The sequence below is a fragment of the Manis pentadactyla genome, chromosome X (genome assembly GCF_030020395.1).
Source record: "Manis pentadactyla isolate mManPen7 chromosome X, mManPen7.hap1, whole genome shotgun sequence".
NCBI lineage: Eukaryota > Metazoa > Chordata > Mammalia > Pholidota > Manidae > Manis > Manis pentadactyla.
Window position 1 is genome coordinate 25656377 of NC_080038.1, and position 16069 is coordinate 25672445.

Genomic DNA, 16069 nt, shown 5'->3' on the forward strand with positions numbered 1-16069 from the left:
GACTTTCAGAAGAATTAAAAATTGCAATTTCATTAAAAATGAAATACAATTTGCAATTATCTTTTAAGGGTTTCACATTAAACAGAATATGAACACTTCTCCCCAGGATACTGTTTCATTGCTTTCATTTTCCACCTGTTGGGCTTGTCAATAACATAGGTTTATCTGTCAGTTCATAATTACAACTGTTTTCCTTTTTGATTCTCATGGTGTTATCTTGATTTGTTTTAGCCACACAGACAATGGGCAGAAGAGAAAATCTGTGAGGTCATCTACAGGAATAATTGCTATGCATTCACATACCAACTGTGTTACTTTTAAGAGGTGTTAGTGAACTTCTCTAAGCTTCAATTTTCTCATTTATAAATTGGGAACAGTAACGTACTTTTCATGAAGGGTTTCTGAGAGGGTGAAGTAAGCCAATATATGTAAAGTGATTAGCACAGTTCTCAACAAATAGCAAGTACTTGCTAAATGTTAGTATTAGCATTAGAATGACTTTTAGTTTTAGCATATGTCATTTAGGAAACAGATGGGAAAATTATAGTTTTGGGCATCTTTATCTGTAAAGTGAACACACACTGAAGTTGTAGCAATGTATGCCATTAAATTCCTAAACACGTAACACAAACAAAAACATCAGTTTCCACAGACAATGGCTGAGTCATTTTTAAGATGTAATTTTAGACCGACCATTCAAAAGCAAATTTCTTATTTAAAAAATTTGACTAGGGTAACAATTATAATCTTATCTCTGTTTTAGGAGTTTAAAACACTTTACTCATTTTGATGATGAGATTGTTTTTGCTTTCTCCTTTCATATTTTCTTTTGTAATTCTTTTTGTCTTCTATTTAAAGTCCCCATGCTTTTCTAAGAGCTAGTAAGCCTCTATCATTCTTGCCATCACTTTAGGACTCTCATAGGTTTTAAGATTATTTCTCATTTGCCAACTTCCAGAGTTATTTTGCCCTTATCAAATCCATCACTACATGCCTCTCATCTCTCCTTCCTCTCATCTAACTCAAGGGTCCAGTCCAAACTCTTTTTCCCTGTTAATTCCTCCTAACCTGTAAACCACTTTGTTCTATGATGTGCTGGATTCACAGAATCATAAATTTTTTGAGAGGAAAACAAAAGAGCATAACATACTGAGTACCTTACAGATAAGACCAAGCCTTCAAGAATAACCACATGGATTCTGTATTTCCCAGGGTCAGACCAGAAATTGGGAAAATCATCAGAAATTTCCAATTCATCTATGTTCATCCAATGGAGAAAATCTTAGTGGTAATAAGTATCTTGTGAAAGAAATAATTTTTAGTCATCCAGATGTTGCTGTTGGCAGAGGTATTGATAAATCTGTAAAATCCTGTGACTTTCTAACATTCTTGTCATATAAATAAAAATCTTGTCCTCATAGCAACTCAGGTCCTTTGGAAAAGCAGCAATGGCCGAGACTGGCTAAAAGCTCACTAGCATATTTATCCCATTTATTCTTCCTGAAATTAAATTGGTAGCAAGTTCTGGTCAATGTGCTATGGGTGGAAGTGATGTGCATAATCTATAGGCCTGTCCATAAAACCCCATGGATAGACTGACCACATTCTGTTTTAAAATTCTGCAGTGACATTGGGCAGCCATTTGTTTAAAATGATAGTTTCACAAAATTGGAAAAGCCTGGATTCCTCAAGTCACCATTTGGAGGAAAGCTCCCAAGAAGGGCTATTGAGTTTCCACTGGACTATGATACAACCAAGGAATTAACCTTCATGATATTAAGCTAATGAGATTTCAGGGTTTATTTTTCAAAATAAACCTAGCATAAATACACAGGTAACATAGCTTAGCATAGTCTAAACACTGATGAATTTAGAAATGGAAGCCATTTCACCCAAGAAAACTAAGGCTTTTTTCTCAGATGACATAGCTAACTTGAGATTTAGACACCCGTTTAGCAAAAGGCCTCTTTCTACCAGAAAAAAAATCTGGAGAGGGTTTTGATCAAATATTCAATCTAATCAAGTCCTCACCATGTTACTTCTCTGCTTAGCGTTTAAGGTCTTTCCAAACTGATCCACAAATATGAGGTTTGAAAGGATTAAATGCATGTACAGCACCATGCTTGATAAAACATAGTTACTCAACAAATTTTATTTCCTTTCCCTTTTCTCTTTCTTTTATCCTGAAGAGTTTTAGACTATTAAGTGGGCAGGAATATGAGAGAGTTTTGTGAAATGGAGGAAGAAGAGAAGGAAGAAAAAGACGTGGGCAAGAAGTTGGGCTGGAGTTTAGAGAAATGGAGGAGAAAGTGAGAGTATACTTTATTCCTGCCTTATTTGATGCTCACCCTCCCGCCTCCACTCAGGATCCTCGAAGGAAGAAGCAGACTTGTTACTTTTTCTGGGAAGGAATAGAGTCCAACTGATTGACTTCATGCTGCTAGATAAGTATGTACATCAACTTTGAAGTGATCTTAAAAGATGGTGCAATAGGAAACACAGCCCATTATATCCCGATTATGAAACAAAATTAATTTTAAGATTGTTATCAGCCACTAATTTTCCTCAAGTCTCTACGCTGATTGAAAATCTACTGCTCATTTTGCCTTAAAGGCAATTTTCCTTTAATAAATTTGCATTACAAATCATTAAATTTTAATCCATGGTGTAATTGTATCAGGTGTAACTGGTATTTTATTTTAAGAACATATCTTTGATACTAACCTTGGTTTCTGTGATTTTCTTTTGGATTGCATCCATTGTGTAGGGACCCTCCTTCCACGACTCAAGCTTGGCTCTGGGCGGCCCCAAAACCTGCTCTGCTTCTTCCTTAGCTTCCAGCCATTGTGTTGAATCCTTTAACATTTCATTCAACTGTTGCCTCCGGTTCTGAAGGTGTTCCTGTACTTCATCCCACTGACTCTGAATTCTTTCAACTGGAATAAAAGGAAAAATGAATATATATATATAGAAGTAAATGTCAGTCTGGGGAAGACATTTGAAATTTAACATCCAAATATTATCTCACACTTTTTATTACTCATGAAAAAATGCGTTCATTGTGTTACAGCTAGGATGATGAAAAATGGAATTCCTTAACTTTTTTCAATGGCAAACATGAGTTTCTGTTAAATTATCTTCCTAAAGGTGGCCTAGAACAGCAGAAGTATATGTAAAAATGTAACTGTCTATTCTTAATCCCTAGAGCCAAATATGAATGATCTTACAGACAGGTACTATATAGCAGAACGCCCAAATCCCCTTGCCCTTACCTTCAATGTCAAACAGCCTGACTTCTAATACGACCATTGACATTTCATCCTTGAGAGCTTTGTGTTGCCACAAAGAGTTTGCTTTGCCATCTTAAGTGGCAGGCTACATATACAAGAGAATTGATGCTACCCATCCCACTTCCCAGGACAAGCCTGTAACCAATGACTGCTGGTACTTGTTAGGGTATGAATATTCTAGCCCCTTGATGCTAGGGGAGATAACTGTGAGGCATGCATTTTATGAGTTCCAGAGATCTCCCCAGGGGATAAAGCTCCATGGCCCAAAGCGGTGACCTGCTTGATAAAGCACTCTCCTTTACTGGCTGCCTTGCCTTACCTGTTTACATCCTGTCTCCCCTACTGATATTTCTCTCACCTCCCAAATAAACCATGTGCTCTCAAAACCTTTTCCTAGGATCTTCTTCTGCGGCAACACAAGAGCAGATAGGCATACTGGAAACTTTTTGTAACAATGTCTAAGAATTTATGTCACACATATTCTGTAAGACAGGCTTATACTAAGGCTCTTTTTTGTTACTGTTGTGAGTCAAAGATGGAGGTGCCTTATAGATTCTGCTCTGAAATACTTTTAGAATATTAAAAATAAACACAACCACATTATTTTTTCTTTTCTTTTAGGACCACATTATCTTTTCTTCAAGCTGGTTTTGTAAAATGGAAATAACACAGAAAACAAGTAATAAAACCACCATCTACTTTTTCCCTTAAAGCAAGAAAGCTGACATTGTAGATTTTTCCCTAAGCCTCACTGAGCACCATATATAATTGTTTAATAATTTTTCTCACATAGAGCTCCTTCTCTCTTTCCACATATTCCTATTGCAGAACTCTATCATTTCTTGCCCACGAGTCTACAATACTGTATTTAGTCCCCCACCTCACGTCTCTGTTTTCCAATATAACTTCCACACTGTAGGCAGAATAATAACTAATATAAATCTGATCATGCCACTCCCTCATTTAAACTCTTCAATGTCTCCCCACTATCCTCTGGAATATTTTGGCTTGACATACATGTTCCTCTGTGATATGACCTGGATAATCTGAGACGTTTATTCACAAAGGAGGAAATTACAACATGATCAGGATATAGGAAAATCGCCAAAGATAATACAGGAAACTTACAGGGTCTTAAAGAAGGGTCTCAGAGCAGTGGAACTGTTATTACATCCAGGCCCAAGAAACTGGGGGAGGGAGAAGTGGCCGGAAACTGAGAATCATGAGAAGAAACCACCTTGAGAAACACAGTAACCTTTCGTCAAGGGACATAGTCAGCCTGAGGCATCTTCACAGGAGGAAACTAGGAGTATACATATTTTGACCTCACTCTGCTTTCTCTCTTCAATTTCCTCCTTGATCTTACCCCACTGGCTGAACCAACTGGAAGCCAGAGGGCATGGGAACCCAATGATGATACAGATCAGTCTCTCAGAGTAGAAGGCAGGGTAGAGAAGGGTAAGAAGTGACTATGAATGGACAAATAAGATGTATACAGTACAGAACAGTAAAACTATGCTTCTATTTCATGATGTAAGTTTAATTCCTCTTAATTAACCTGAGAAATGATGAGGATAAAGCTATAAGAAATTATGAGTTAAAGGAGTACTTAAGATATATTGTAAATAAGCACAAGAACTACACAGACCTTAGAAGACTAGCGATTGTGACATGAAATCAAGAATCTGGCACCTAGAAACCAACTAAGTGATACTCATTATAGTCTACTGTTTTTATCAGGTTCATTTTTTTAATCAAGTGTTTGCTATATGTTGCAAAACCAGTGAACATATTATATTCCAATTTAGGTTAACATGCCATACTCTGTTTAAATGTCAATCTCTCCCTATAATCTTTGAGCACCATTTATTTTAGTTTGTTTCATTTGTTGTTGCCCCTGTGGGAAGTAGAGCACCTATTATAGTTGAGATTTATAGTCATTGATTAGTTTCTATTTATTCTTTAGTTTATAAAATTAATAGTGTAAGTGCTATTATAAGAAAGCTGTTTCAAATATAAATAAAAACGTCTAAGTGTTCTAAATTATTTCTCCAAAATTATTGAAACAACTGATATTCCAATTACAAACCATTTTTTTCAACTTATCATAGCAGGCTATTTAACTTTGCACACAGTTGGCACCTTTTTGTTCTCAGCATATTGCTATATACTATGTGTATTTGAAAATAATAAAATTGGCTTTCCTTAAAAACTGATTCCAATTTGCTTTTGCCTTAATGAGCCTTGATAAGTGACATTTTACTATGCTAGCAAAGTTTTTAGAATGCCTAGTAGTTTTAACATGAAATGAATGTGGTAAACCACTTGCATTTATGCCAGTGAATATTTTGTACATCCTATAGTTCATTTCAAAAGGGTAGACACATTCTTTATTTTTAGAATGACCATCACTTGATATGAGAAAGCAACAAAGCAGTTCTTCCTCTTATGTGGATAGGTATTTCTTAGTTGTGGATGGAGGAGGGAACTTTTATAGCCCAGATAATTTTTTAAGAGAAATACACTACTTGAATGATTGTTCAGTCACAGAAATGAAAGTTTTCATCCAAAAGTGGTCATGTGTATGTAATACAGCCAGATAAAATGGTTCATTGGGGTGCACATACCACTAAGGTGTGCTTTCTCATCCATGATGTTCAACTGTACATGATCATTAGATAATAACTAAATAAATATATAGGTTACATATTCATTCAATAATACATCTACCCCTCCATACACCCCTACTAATCAATCCACCCATCTAGCTTGCCAGTCACCATTTTATTTACCAGGTACTAGATACCAAGCATTATACTAAGCACTGGGGAAACAAAGGAGTCTAAGACAGAATCCTTGGTTTCTACTTGGTGTCTGTTAATCAGACAGTGGCGTTATTAACTATATACCCAAAGAATAAACGATGAACAGTTCTAGAGAAAAGATAATGAGCCTAATCTCAGACCTCTTCAGTGGGAGGTTTTGAAGATCATCCACATAGGACTATTATTTTAGTCAGTTGGACTGCAGGTGCTATGATATAGCTGTGTGTTTTGGGAGAGAGAGAAATTCAGAATTAAAAATCACTGCAGAGAAGTAGTGAAGTCACAATGTAAATGCATTCTCATTGGTATTGTATATAGATTGAGCAGAACACAGGGTTAAGATGGAGTCCTGGAACATACAACACACAAAGACAGAACAAAGCAAAAGTAGCCAGTAAGATGGATGAATGGCTAGAAAGGTAACAAGAATACCTGGAAAGTACTTTCATAGAAACATGGCCAAGAAAGAATTTCAAAAACACTGGGTACTTAGCACTTTTAAATGCCATAAATGTCACAAGAAATCATGACAATCATAACTAATATTTATTTGAAGACCTGTTCTAGTCAAAGCACTATTTTATACCCTTCATATAGATTGTCATTTAATCATCATGATGATGTTATGAGGTAAATATCATTATTTATGCTATTGTTGTTGTTGTCCTCCTCATTTAACAAATGAAGAAACAGACTATGCTTAAAAATTGGCCTAAGGTCATACAGATAGTGAATGGTAGAGCCCATGCCAAAAGTATCCACTGACTTTGACCACATGGCATTCCCTGAAGACAATATAGAAAGTGATTTTAGTGGGGTGGTAGACATTTAATTCTAGGGGATTGACAAATTAATCAGCCAATGTTAGATGAGAGTTGGAAGATAATTATCCCTTGTAGGTCACAACCTTGAGTAACATGTTTCACTATCTCCTAGACTTCACTCATTAGGACTGAACTACAGGTACCCACCGAAACAATCTGCTCAATAACTGCCTCCATTATTGGGCATTGTTCCATTCTATATTTCTCTGTCTCATTCTCCTAGTTGTACTTACTGGGGTCACCTTACATGTAAACCACTTTCACTGAAATGATGGTTTCAAGTTCATTTTTCAAGGGGAAACTAATCTAAGTTAGAATTTTATTCATTTAAGAAAATCCTTAGTGCACAAAGCTTGGCACTTGGTACACTTTCAATAACCATCTATCAAATGAACTGCACCTGTACACTATTTCGATTATCCATGCTTCCTCTTTATAATGATGTAAAATTACCACTTGCAAAGTTAACCCTTGCTTGGGACCTTGAGTCTTTCTTCTACAATAATCATTGTCTCCTTATTGCATTTCAAGTTTACATAATTTGAATACTGCTTAAGTCTTACACATTTCCCTCTTTATTTTCCTCTTACTCTTCATGATCTCCATTTTAAGCAAACAGATATTCTCTGGGAACCCTTGGTTTCTGATTCAACGCCTTTGTACCAACCATGATTTTGACTATAAAACATCTTCAAATCATCTTTACTAGCAGAATAGTCTCTGATAAAAGAAAATTCTGATAAAAAATCCATAAATTAAAAGGTATTGGGGGAGAGATCTTGTGAACCAAAACTAACCAATGATCTCTCTTTCTTTAACATTCTTAAATTAAACTATACATCAGAGAGAATGTGATGGCATGTCTTTTTGACTCAGTCTGTCTTTTTAATGAAACCTCAGACTGAGCAATATAGAAAAGTACATGTATTTATTGGGTACGGATATTTTTATGGGCATTTTCAAATTTTAAACATCCTGAGCTCCATAGGGTAATAACAACAATAAAACATCATATTGTTTTTAGCATAACTAAAATTAGATGAATACTAGAAAGATAATCAGATGTATCAATCCTTATGAAATAACTACCCATATATGAGAATCCATTTTGCAGAGCAGAAATTATGTAGAAGGACTCTACTGTAAGATTTCTCTAAATAGTCAACTTGTCAAGCATATTTAAAACATTATTTGACTTGTAATCCCCTCCTAGGTATTATCCAAGAGAAATGTATACTTACATTCACCAAAAGACATGTACCTCATTGGCAGATTTCCCAAATTGAAAACTACCCAAACTCCCATCCACTATAAAATGGATAAGTACATGTGGTATACTTACCAATAGAATACTATCTAGGTACAAGAATGAAATATCTATAACTTATCCAATAATATGTATTAATCTCACAAACATAATGTTGAGGGGATGAAGCCAGCCAAAAACAAGGACATACTGTTTTATTCCATTTATATAATATTTAGAAACAGGAAAATTTAAGATTATTGTAGAAGTCAGGATAGTGGTTACCCTTGTGGGACTAGTAGTCACTAAAAGAGACATGACAAGGGCTTCTAAGGTTTTGGTAATATTCTGTTTCTTGATTTGTGTGTTATTTACACAATCATATTCAGTTTGCACAAACTTGCCAAGGTAGACATTTATGATATGTGCACTTCTCTTTATGTACATTGTACTTCAATAAAATTTTAATAAAATATTGACTTGCAACTTTGAAGAATTCATCTTCCTTAAAAGAGCTGCAACCTGTGAAATATGCATCACTTTGGTAGATATGAATGATAATAATAGATACAATGGTTTTGCTAAGACATAATACAATTTAGGCCTTAGATTTGTATGATAAAGAACATTTAAGAAATACTCACTGGACAGTGAACCGGATACAAATCAGTACATAGAAACTAATGAAGCAGCAATTCCGTTACTTGGTAAAAGAAGCACAACACTGCAATTGATTGATATAGCTATCCTAAGAGCACACCCTGCAGAAACTTACACAAAAGAAAAATTTAGAAGTTTGATATATGTTCCATTTCATCAAGGAATGGAAGTAAACATAAAATCTGAAAATTATCATCATACAGAAGCTGTTATCTTGGAACTAGGTCACTGTGGTAGTTGGACATCATATGGACCTGGTAATTATCCATACTTGGGCAACGATTCAACCTCCAGAATTTCACCACACTTGCAATACTTCACCCAAGATATTTTTGATAGACCAAAGATATATTACAGTAATGTACTTGGTCACCAGAACCCATACTGTCAGATTTACATTTATGCCAGATTCATCTGACACACAAAAGTGAAATAATAATAAAATATATGCATATAAACTCAGACAATCTGTGCATGTTGGTAATTGAAGAGCTACCCAATGTGTGCATTTCTCCTTTCAGAACTCCATCATGGAAAGCTTCTCAACTGATTTGTCCAGTGAGTAGATGCTGCATAATCAAGGGAAATAAATAACCAACACCAAGACTCAGGATGACAGACTGGGACTCAGCATGTGTTCCGATTTGTGGATCTCTAGAAGTGTCAAATTGGAAACTCAGCAATCATGTCAAGAACCACAATATTGCAGAGAAAGAAACAGTTCACTTGATTGAGTACCAACCAATCTTTCACTTCAAGTTTTTAAGCTAGCTATGTTTGATTGTCGATATACATTCTTGACTGATATAATTTCCTACAACATCTCTCCTAGGGTAAATGTTATTTACAAAGAATGAAATGACTGCCTTTTTGAAGATACATTGCTACAGGACAAAGAACAGCTCTGCTGCAATTTCTGCACTCAAGTTATGGTCTGAGAATTAGAAGTTACTTACTAGCAATTAGTAGTGGGTTATAGCCCTGGACCTGTGATGAAATAGTTATTTAATTTGCAAAAGTAGATTCACCACAACTTCAGTTTCCTCAAATGCAAAACTGAAATAATGATAGTTATACAACCAAAGAAATGTTGTGAGGATAAAATTGATTAGTGAATCAATAAAGGACCAAACCAATAATACCAAAGTATTATTGCTTTTCTGTATCGAGATTAAACAATGGACTGTAGTCATCAGCAAACTTTTGTGACCCACTAAGGGGAGCACACTGTGGATTTCAATGATTCCACAGAGAATGCAAGGTTCCAGATAGAAAATACCCAGCTGGAAGAGTTAAATTGCAGGTAAACCTTTTGAGGTCATTTGAATGGGCAAAGAGTGGCAGATATTTAACTATGGCCAATTGTAAGGAAACTGATCTCAACTGAAGTCAAGACAATGAGCTCTGAACTATTTGTGGGTTCTGGAGAAAGAATTTGGGAATCACAACAGACCCTTTCCTGAGGCTAAAACAGTCAACAAAATGTTAAGGATGATCAAGAAGGGAACTGAAAAAGAAAAGAAAAGAAAAGAAAAGAAAAGAAAGAAACCACCATTATTCTGTTGTACAAAGTTAGGATGTAACTATGACTTGAATAATGTGAGCATATTTCAATGTTTGATATTCAAAGACTTACAAGGCTTCAAGGAAAGTAAAAATAATAATCACCCAAATTATAGGGGATATTAAGATTTGTTCCTCCTACTTTATAAGGCATTTAAACATTGGTCTGTAGAGGTTCTGAGAAGAGGAGTGTCAACCTAAACCCATTAAGAAGAGTAAGGGGCAAATATATTAACCATGAAGTCAAATGTAGCTAGTGTGAATGGGCATCTGCTTTACTTAGGAACTGGAAAGAAGGAATGTGCTAGCTGTGGAAATACAGAATAAAATATCTGAGACATTTCAGACCAAGAAGCTGAAAGGAAAGGAGAGTTATAGATACATGATTAAATCTTAGCAAATATGACTAATTTGAATATCTGTTTCTTCTCTAAATCCTGAAAAGCTAGAACTCAGGAATAGCCAAGCATTTAGTCTAAATTCATGGAAGATAGACTCAGAATAAATGACTGAAGTTAAAATATTTTATAATATTAGTCTAACATGTTAGGTTAGTTTGAATATGGAAAGACCAGTAGTTTAATGCTATTTTTAGTGTCAGTTTACTATCTGTAAAGTGGGGATAAGAAGAAGACTAGTAATCTATGAAGATTAAGTAAATAATGGATACAAGGCACTGTGCAGAGAGTGTCCAGTAGCTATTCATCTCTCAATTATAGAGGTAAAGATAGGCAATCATGTACTTTCATAACACCATTGGACTCCTCAAATCCTCAGGCATAAAAGCAGAAGTGGGCAGATTGGAGGATACCTGAAGTTCTTTCCAGCTTTATAGTCTGTGAAATACATATTTTCTGATGGTTGTGTCAGAGATAGAGGCTCACTTTACAAGGTTATTGGAAGGAACTCAGCCCAGTGCCTGGGTGAACAAATAGCGTATCAGCAGCCATATATCATTCCCCTGGTATGATTCAGCTTGTCAATCTTATATTCCGTCATGCTAAAATTCAGTTAAAATAAACTGAACCCAACCTTATAAAAAAGGTCCCTTCTTAAATTCTTTTTTTATTGAAGTATAATTGACATAACATTATATTACTTTCAGGTATACAACATAATGATTTGATAAACATATGTATTGTGAAATGATCACCATGATAAGTCTAGATGACATCAAGAATTATTTTCTTTCTTGGGTGACAGTATTTTTCTGCATCTTGATTGAGGTGTACATTATGCAGGTGTGCCCTTTCATTAATACTCACTGAATGGTACATATAAGATTTGTGCATTTGATGCTATGCAAATTTTGTTACAAACAAGCAAACAAACAAAGTGAATATTGGGCTTTAGTTAATGATATGCATGTTGAAGTGTTTAGGGGGAATAGATACTGATGTCTCCAAACGTACTTTGAGATGCATCAGAAAATAATAGGGATTGATGGGCAGATAAAGGGATGAAGTGGTACAGCAGAATCTAGATGGTGGCCTTATGAGCATTCACTGCATAGTTCTTCCAGCTCTTCTGTGTAGTTGAGCCTTTCATAATAAAATTTTAGATAAAAAGCTCTCTCACAACAAGAATGAAGCAGCATATTATTTAAGGAGCTTTTCTAAGCCACTTAGACCACTTTCCAATTAATTAAGAATACCATCTGTGGAATATGGAAGTTTCAAAGTTAGTAAACAGAATTTATAGGAGCAGAAATGACAAAACATTTTGCTCAAAGTTACACCCAGTGTGTATGGTGAGGAGTTGGAAATGAATTTCAGGCAGATCTCTTAATTTTCTAATCAACAGACTGTCAAAGACCATATTACCTCCTTTAAAGTATGCTGAATATTCTAGACAAATGAGTTAGCTCCCTGAAGAAAGCTTATTCTCCCATTTTGGCTATAAAGCATAGGTAATTGCATGTTTGTTCCCAAATTGAAAGATGAGTTAAGGTAAAAGGAGGGTACATATTTGCCAGTGGTTAAAGAGGCATAGATTATAAGAAAATACCAACATCCAGTCATTATGAAACATATGTTATTTTACTAATTAAACAGGCAGATGTTGAAGTGTGATATTATTTGGTCATTAAAATGAATTAACTTTTTAAAATGGCCTCCTTTGGCAGGGGGGCACTGTTGGTTGAGAAGAAACCATTAAACTGGGGGAAAGGCTTGATCTATCATTATGCAAAAAAATTTTTCAGCTTATAATCCTAGCTCACTCAAAAGACACAGAAAAGAAACTATCTACATGTAATATGAACACAACATATCACTGGACAATCCATCTGTTTAGCTGGCTGGCCCCAGCCATCAACTAATTAAGTGCTAAATGTAGCAGATAAAGTACTAACAACTCAAAAGGGTTCGGCAAGAATTCATTAAAGTGGAGCTAAAAGGTATCGTTACGATTCAGCACCACAGATTTATTACCATGTCACCAGCGTGCAGCAGATCCAGTAAAACCCATTCATCACTGTAAATTTTCACATCAAAATTGATGCATTGTTGGAAAATAAACATTTTTATGAATACGTAGAATAAAAATGGCATTATTTTCTCCCAGAATACACACTGAATTTCGTCCCTACACCTTGACTCTGAAACTTCTATTGGATGTGTGCAGCAAATGAAAGCTATACCTGAGAAGCAAAGTGAGGTCACTTTCAGCTTCACAGGCATACTCAGTAGTCTAGCCATTCAAGTTAAGGAATGAAAATAAATATAAAACAATGGGCTAAAAGTTAAACTGCCAGATATTGTCACTGACAGACTTTCCTGTATTTCTAGTCTTCCTTACAACTTCCTTTTCAGGTGTAGGTGTCTTTCCTGCCCATGTCTGTTACTCAGTATTCCAATTTGTTCCACCTCTTAAGAGAAGTGATTCCATTTTTCACCCATCCCATATCTTCAATCTCAGCCTAGAACGTCATCTAAAAAGAAAACAACAAAACAAAGCAAAAAATTCTTTCCTGTGGCCCTATATGTCCTCTGGTCAACCCTATGTCCTTGTCCTTCATGGAAGAGTGGCTTACACAAGCACTGCTTACAGGATGGTTTGTGGACAAGCAGTATCAGCATCACCTGGGAGCTTGTTAAAAATGCAGTCTCTAGGGCCCCACTCTACACCTACTGCATCAGAGTCCACATTTTTAAACAAGATCAAGGGCATTTATATGCACATTACAGTTTGAGAAGCTCTAGTCTATGCCCACGATTTCTACTCCTACACCGCATGTACCCTTATTAGTTCACTACCTTTTGACTTTTGCCACTGAAATTACAGTTGTACATGATAGCAATGACCTTTAAGTTACTACGGTATTTGAGATCCTAAAATTTTTATTTTTCCAGACTTCCCTTCAGTACTTGCCATCGTTCATAAGCTGTCCTTGAAACCTCCTTTTGATAAACGTGGCATAGGTTTATTCTACCTCTTTGGCTACTCCTCAGCCTCCCCTGCTCATGTGTTAAGTGGTGCTGTTCCCCAGGGATCTCATTTTGCTCTTTTCTTTTCACTTTACATATTCTTCCTGGTGAGTTCATCTACTTATATTGCTTCATTTACTACCTTTACAATGATCATAGTCAAATCCATGTTTTAGCCTAAGAACTCTTTCCTGAACTCCATATCCACATAGCCAAACATCTCCTAAATCCCTTTTAAGTATTCAACATATCCAAAATTGATCACATCATCTTCACCCATCCTGTCCCCTAACCACTGACACACATCTATTCCTCTACCTAGTCAGTCAAGGAGAAACATACAGGTCATCCTTGATTCCTCTTTCTTCCCTATCCTTTAACCAAGACACCAAATCATCTGTTCAATCTATTAATTGCTTTTCTAACCTATCATCCAGCTGTTTCTTCCCTAGATGGTTTTAATTAAAAGTCTCCCAATGCTTTCTCTTATTTAGTGAATCATAACCATGTATGCACAAGTGAATCAACTGGAAAGCTTTAAAAAATACCAATGTCTGGACCCTATTTCCAAATATTTTTATTTATTTGGTTTTGGGTAGAGTCCAGGCACTGCATTTTTAAAAAGCTTCCCCTAGTGATTTTAATATGCAGCCAGGACTAAGAACCACTGCTCTAATACTAGCCTTTCACACTCCCCATCCATTTGCAATACTTTGGTCAGAAAAGGCTTTTGGAAATGAAAATCTAAGTCTTTCATCACTTATTAAATTCCCCTAATGTCACCCTTCCATTGTTTTTAGAATAAAAGCAAAACTATTTACTTGACTTACTAGATATTTCCTAGCTGTCTGACTTCTACTGCCTGTAGTGAACCTTACACTCCAGGTTTACAGCCCACAAGGGTCCTCTACATGCATGATGTTACCACATTTCACATCTGTCTTATGCTTTTCCTCTGCCCAGAATATTCTCCACCTCATTTCATTCTGAAACTGTCTGTTCAAAAAGCTACTCTGACTAGTCATTTTTTCCTGACCATTCTCTTCTACCCTATCTAAGTCTTGTTTCAGGGGTTTGAGTAGGGTCTCCCACCTTATGGTTTCTAGAGCACTCTGCTCTGCTCTTACCTTCCCCCTAAACACACTGATTTCACTGTTTGGCAATTATCTATTTATTGTCTGTCTTATCCACTGAAAACTGACTTTTTGAGGAGAAGGAATGTGTTTTGATACTTAGGGCCCGGCACAAGTATAGCACACAGGAAAGCAAAAGAAAGGTGTGGAAGAGGCGAACACAACTTTTAAGTCACAAACGAGTTTATGTACTCCTGCAAAAACAAAAATAATCACAAACATACAATATATAAAGAAAACAAATACATACATTTAGTCAATGTTATGAAAATAAAGCATATGTTCAATCTTTTTTAGACTTTGTGAAAATGGGACTTCTGTATTAAGGGGAAAGAAGAAATGAACTAATGAAGTATAGCCTCAGTTGATCCCTTCAAATGCTTCTCCAGAAGAGCAAAATGTGAAATCAAACATAAAGACCAACCAATTCTGTTTGTCATTAAGACAAACACAGGATCAGTGATTATAAAATATATTTTAGACTAAAGTGTCAGCTGAAAAGCCAAAAAGGTAAGTATATAAAAGACCTGAGTTGCCCTTTCCAGGCCCCATTTTGAGATGATCTTTGCTTATTTAAACCCCAGCAGCTCATGAATGCTATTGTAAATGCTGTGAAATATGGGAGAGGTCAAAAGTAATTCTTTCCCTATTCTAATGAGCCCAATTCAAGTGGCAAAATAGTTTCACACAAAGTATGTAAATACGCTTTGAACATTAGTACAGCAACTCGTAAAATAACAGCAGCTCCTAAAATGAAATGCTTGAGTTCATAAGAAACAAACAAAAAATTCTGTATATGGTCCCTGCTATTCCCACTTACCTCTGAATAAATCATAACTATATATTCGGAGAAAAAAAGACCCAGGAGAGAGACAATACCTTTGTGAAACATATGGCTTAGAAATACAGGAAACAGAATAGCATAATTGCGTTAATTTTAAAAGAAAATCCTTCTTAAATAGAATTCCCATAGTAAACGAGGAAATAGAGAAATTTAAAATAAGGTAATCTATGTGAAAAAAGTGCTACATAAACTGCAAAGCTGTCAGCAAACATAAGGTATTGTTATTTTCTTTAAAATGAGATACAGAATAGCACTG

General features: G+C 35.6%; 1 protein-coding gene across 6 annotated transcripts in view; it reads right to left on the minus strand.

Annotated features, from left to right (window-relative positions):
* DMD (dystrophin) overlaps nucleotides 1-16069 on the minus strand; it is a 2193636-nt gene that overhangs the window by 537835 nt on the left and 1639732 nt on the right. For all 6 annotated transcript variants that reach the window (XM_036917975.2, XM_057495970.1, XM_057495969.1 and 3 more), the window contains one exon: nucleotides 2725-2936. In XM_036917975.2, the coding sequence (XP_036773870.2) occupies nucleotides 2725-2936 (212 nt within the window). The remainder of the gene's footprint in view (nucleotides 1-2724; nucleotides 2937-16069) is intronic.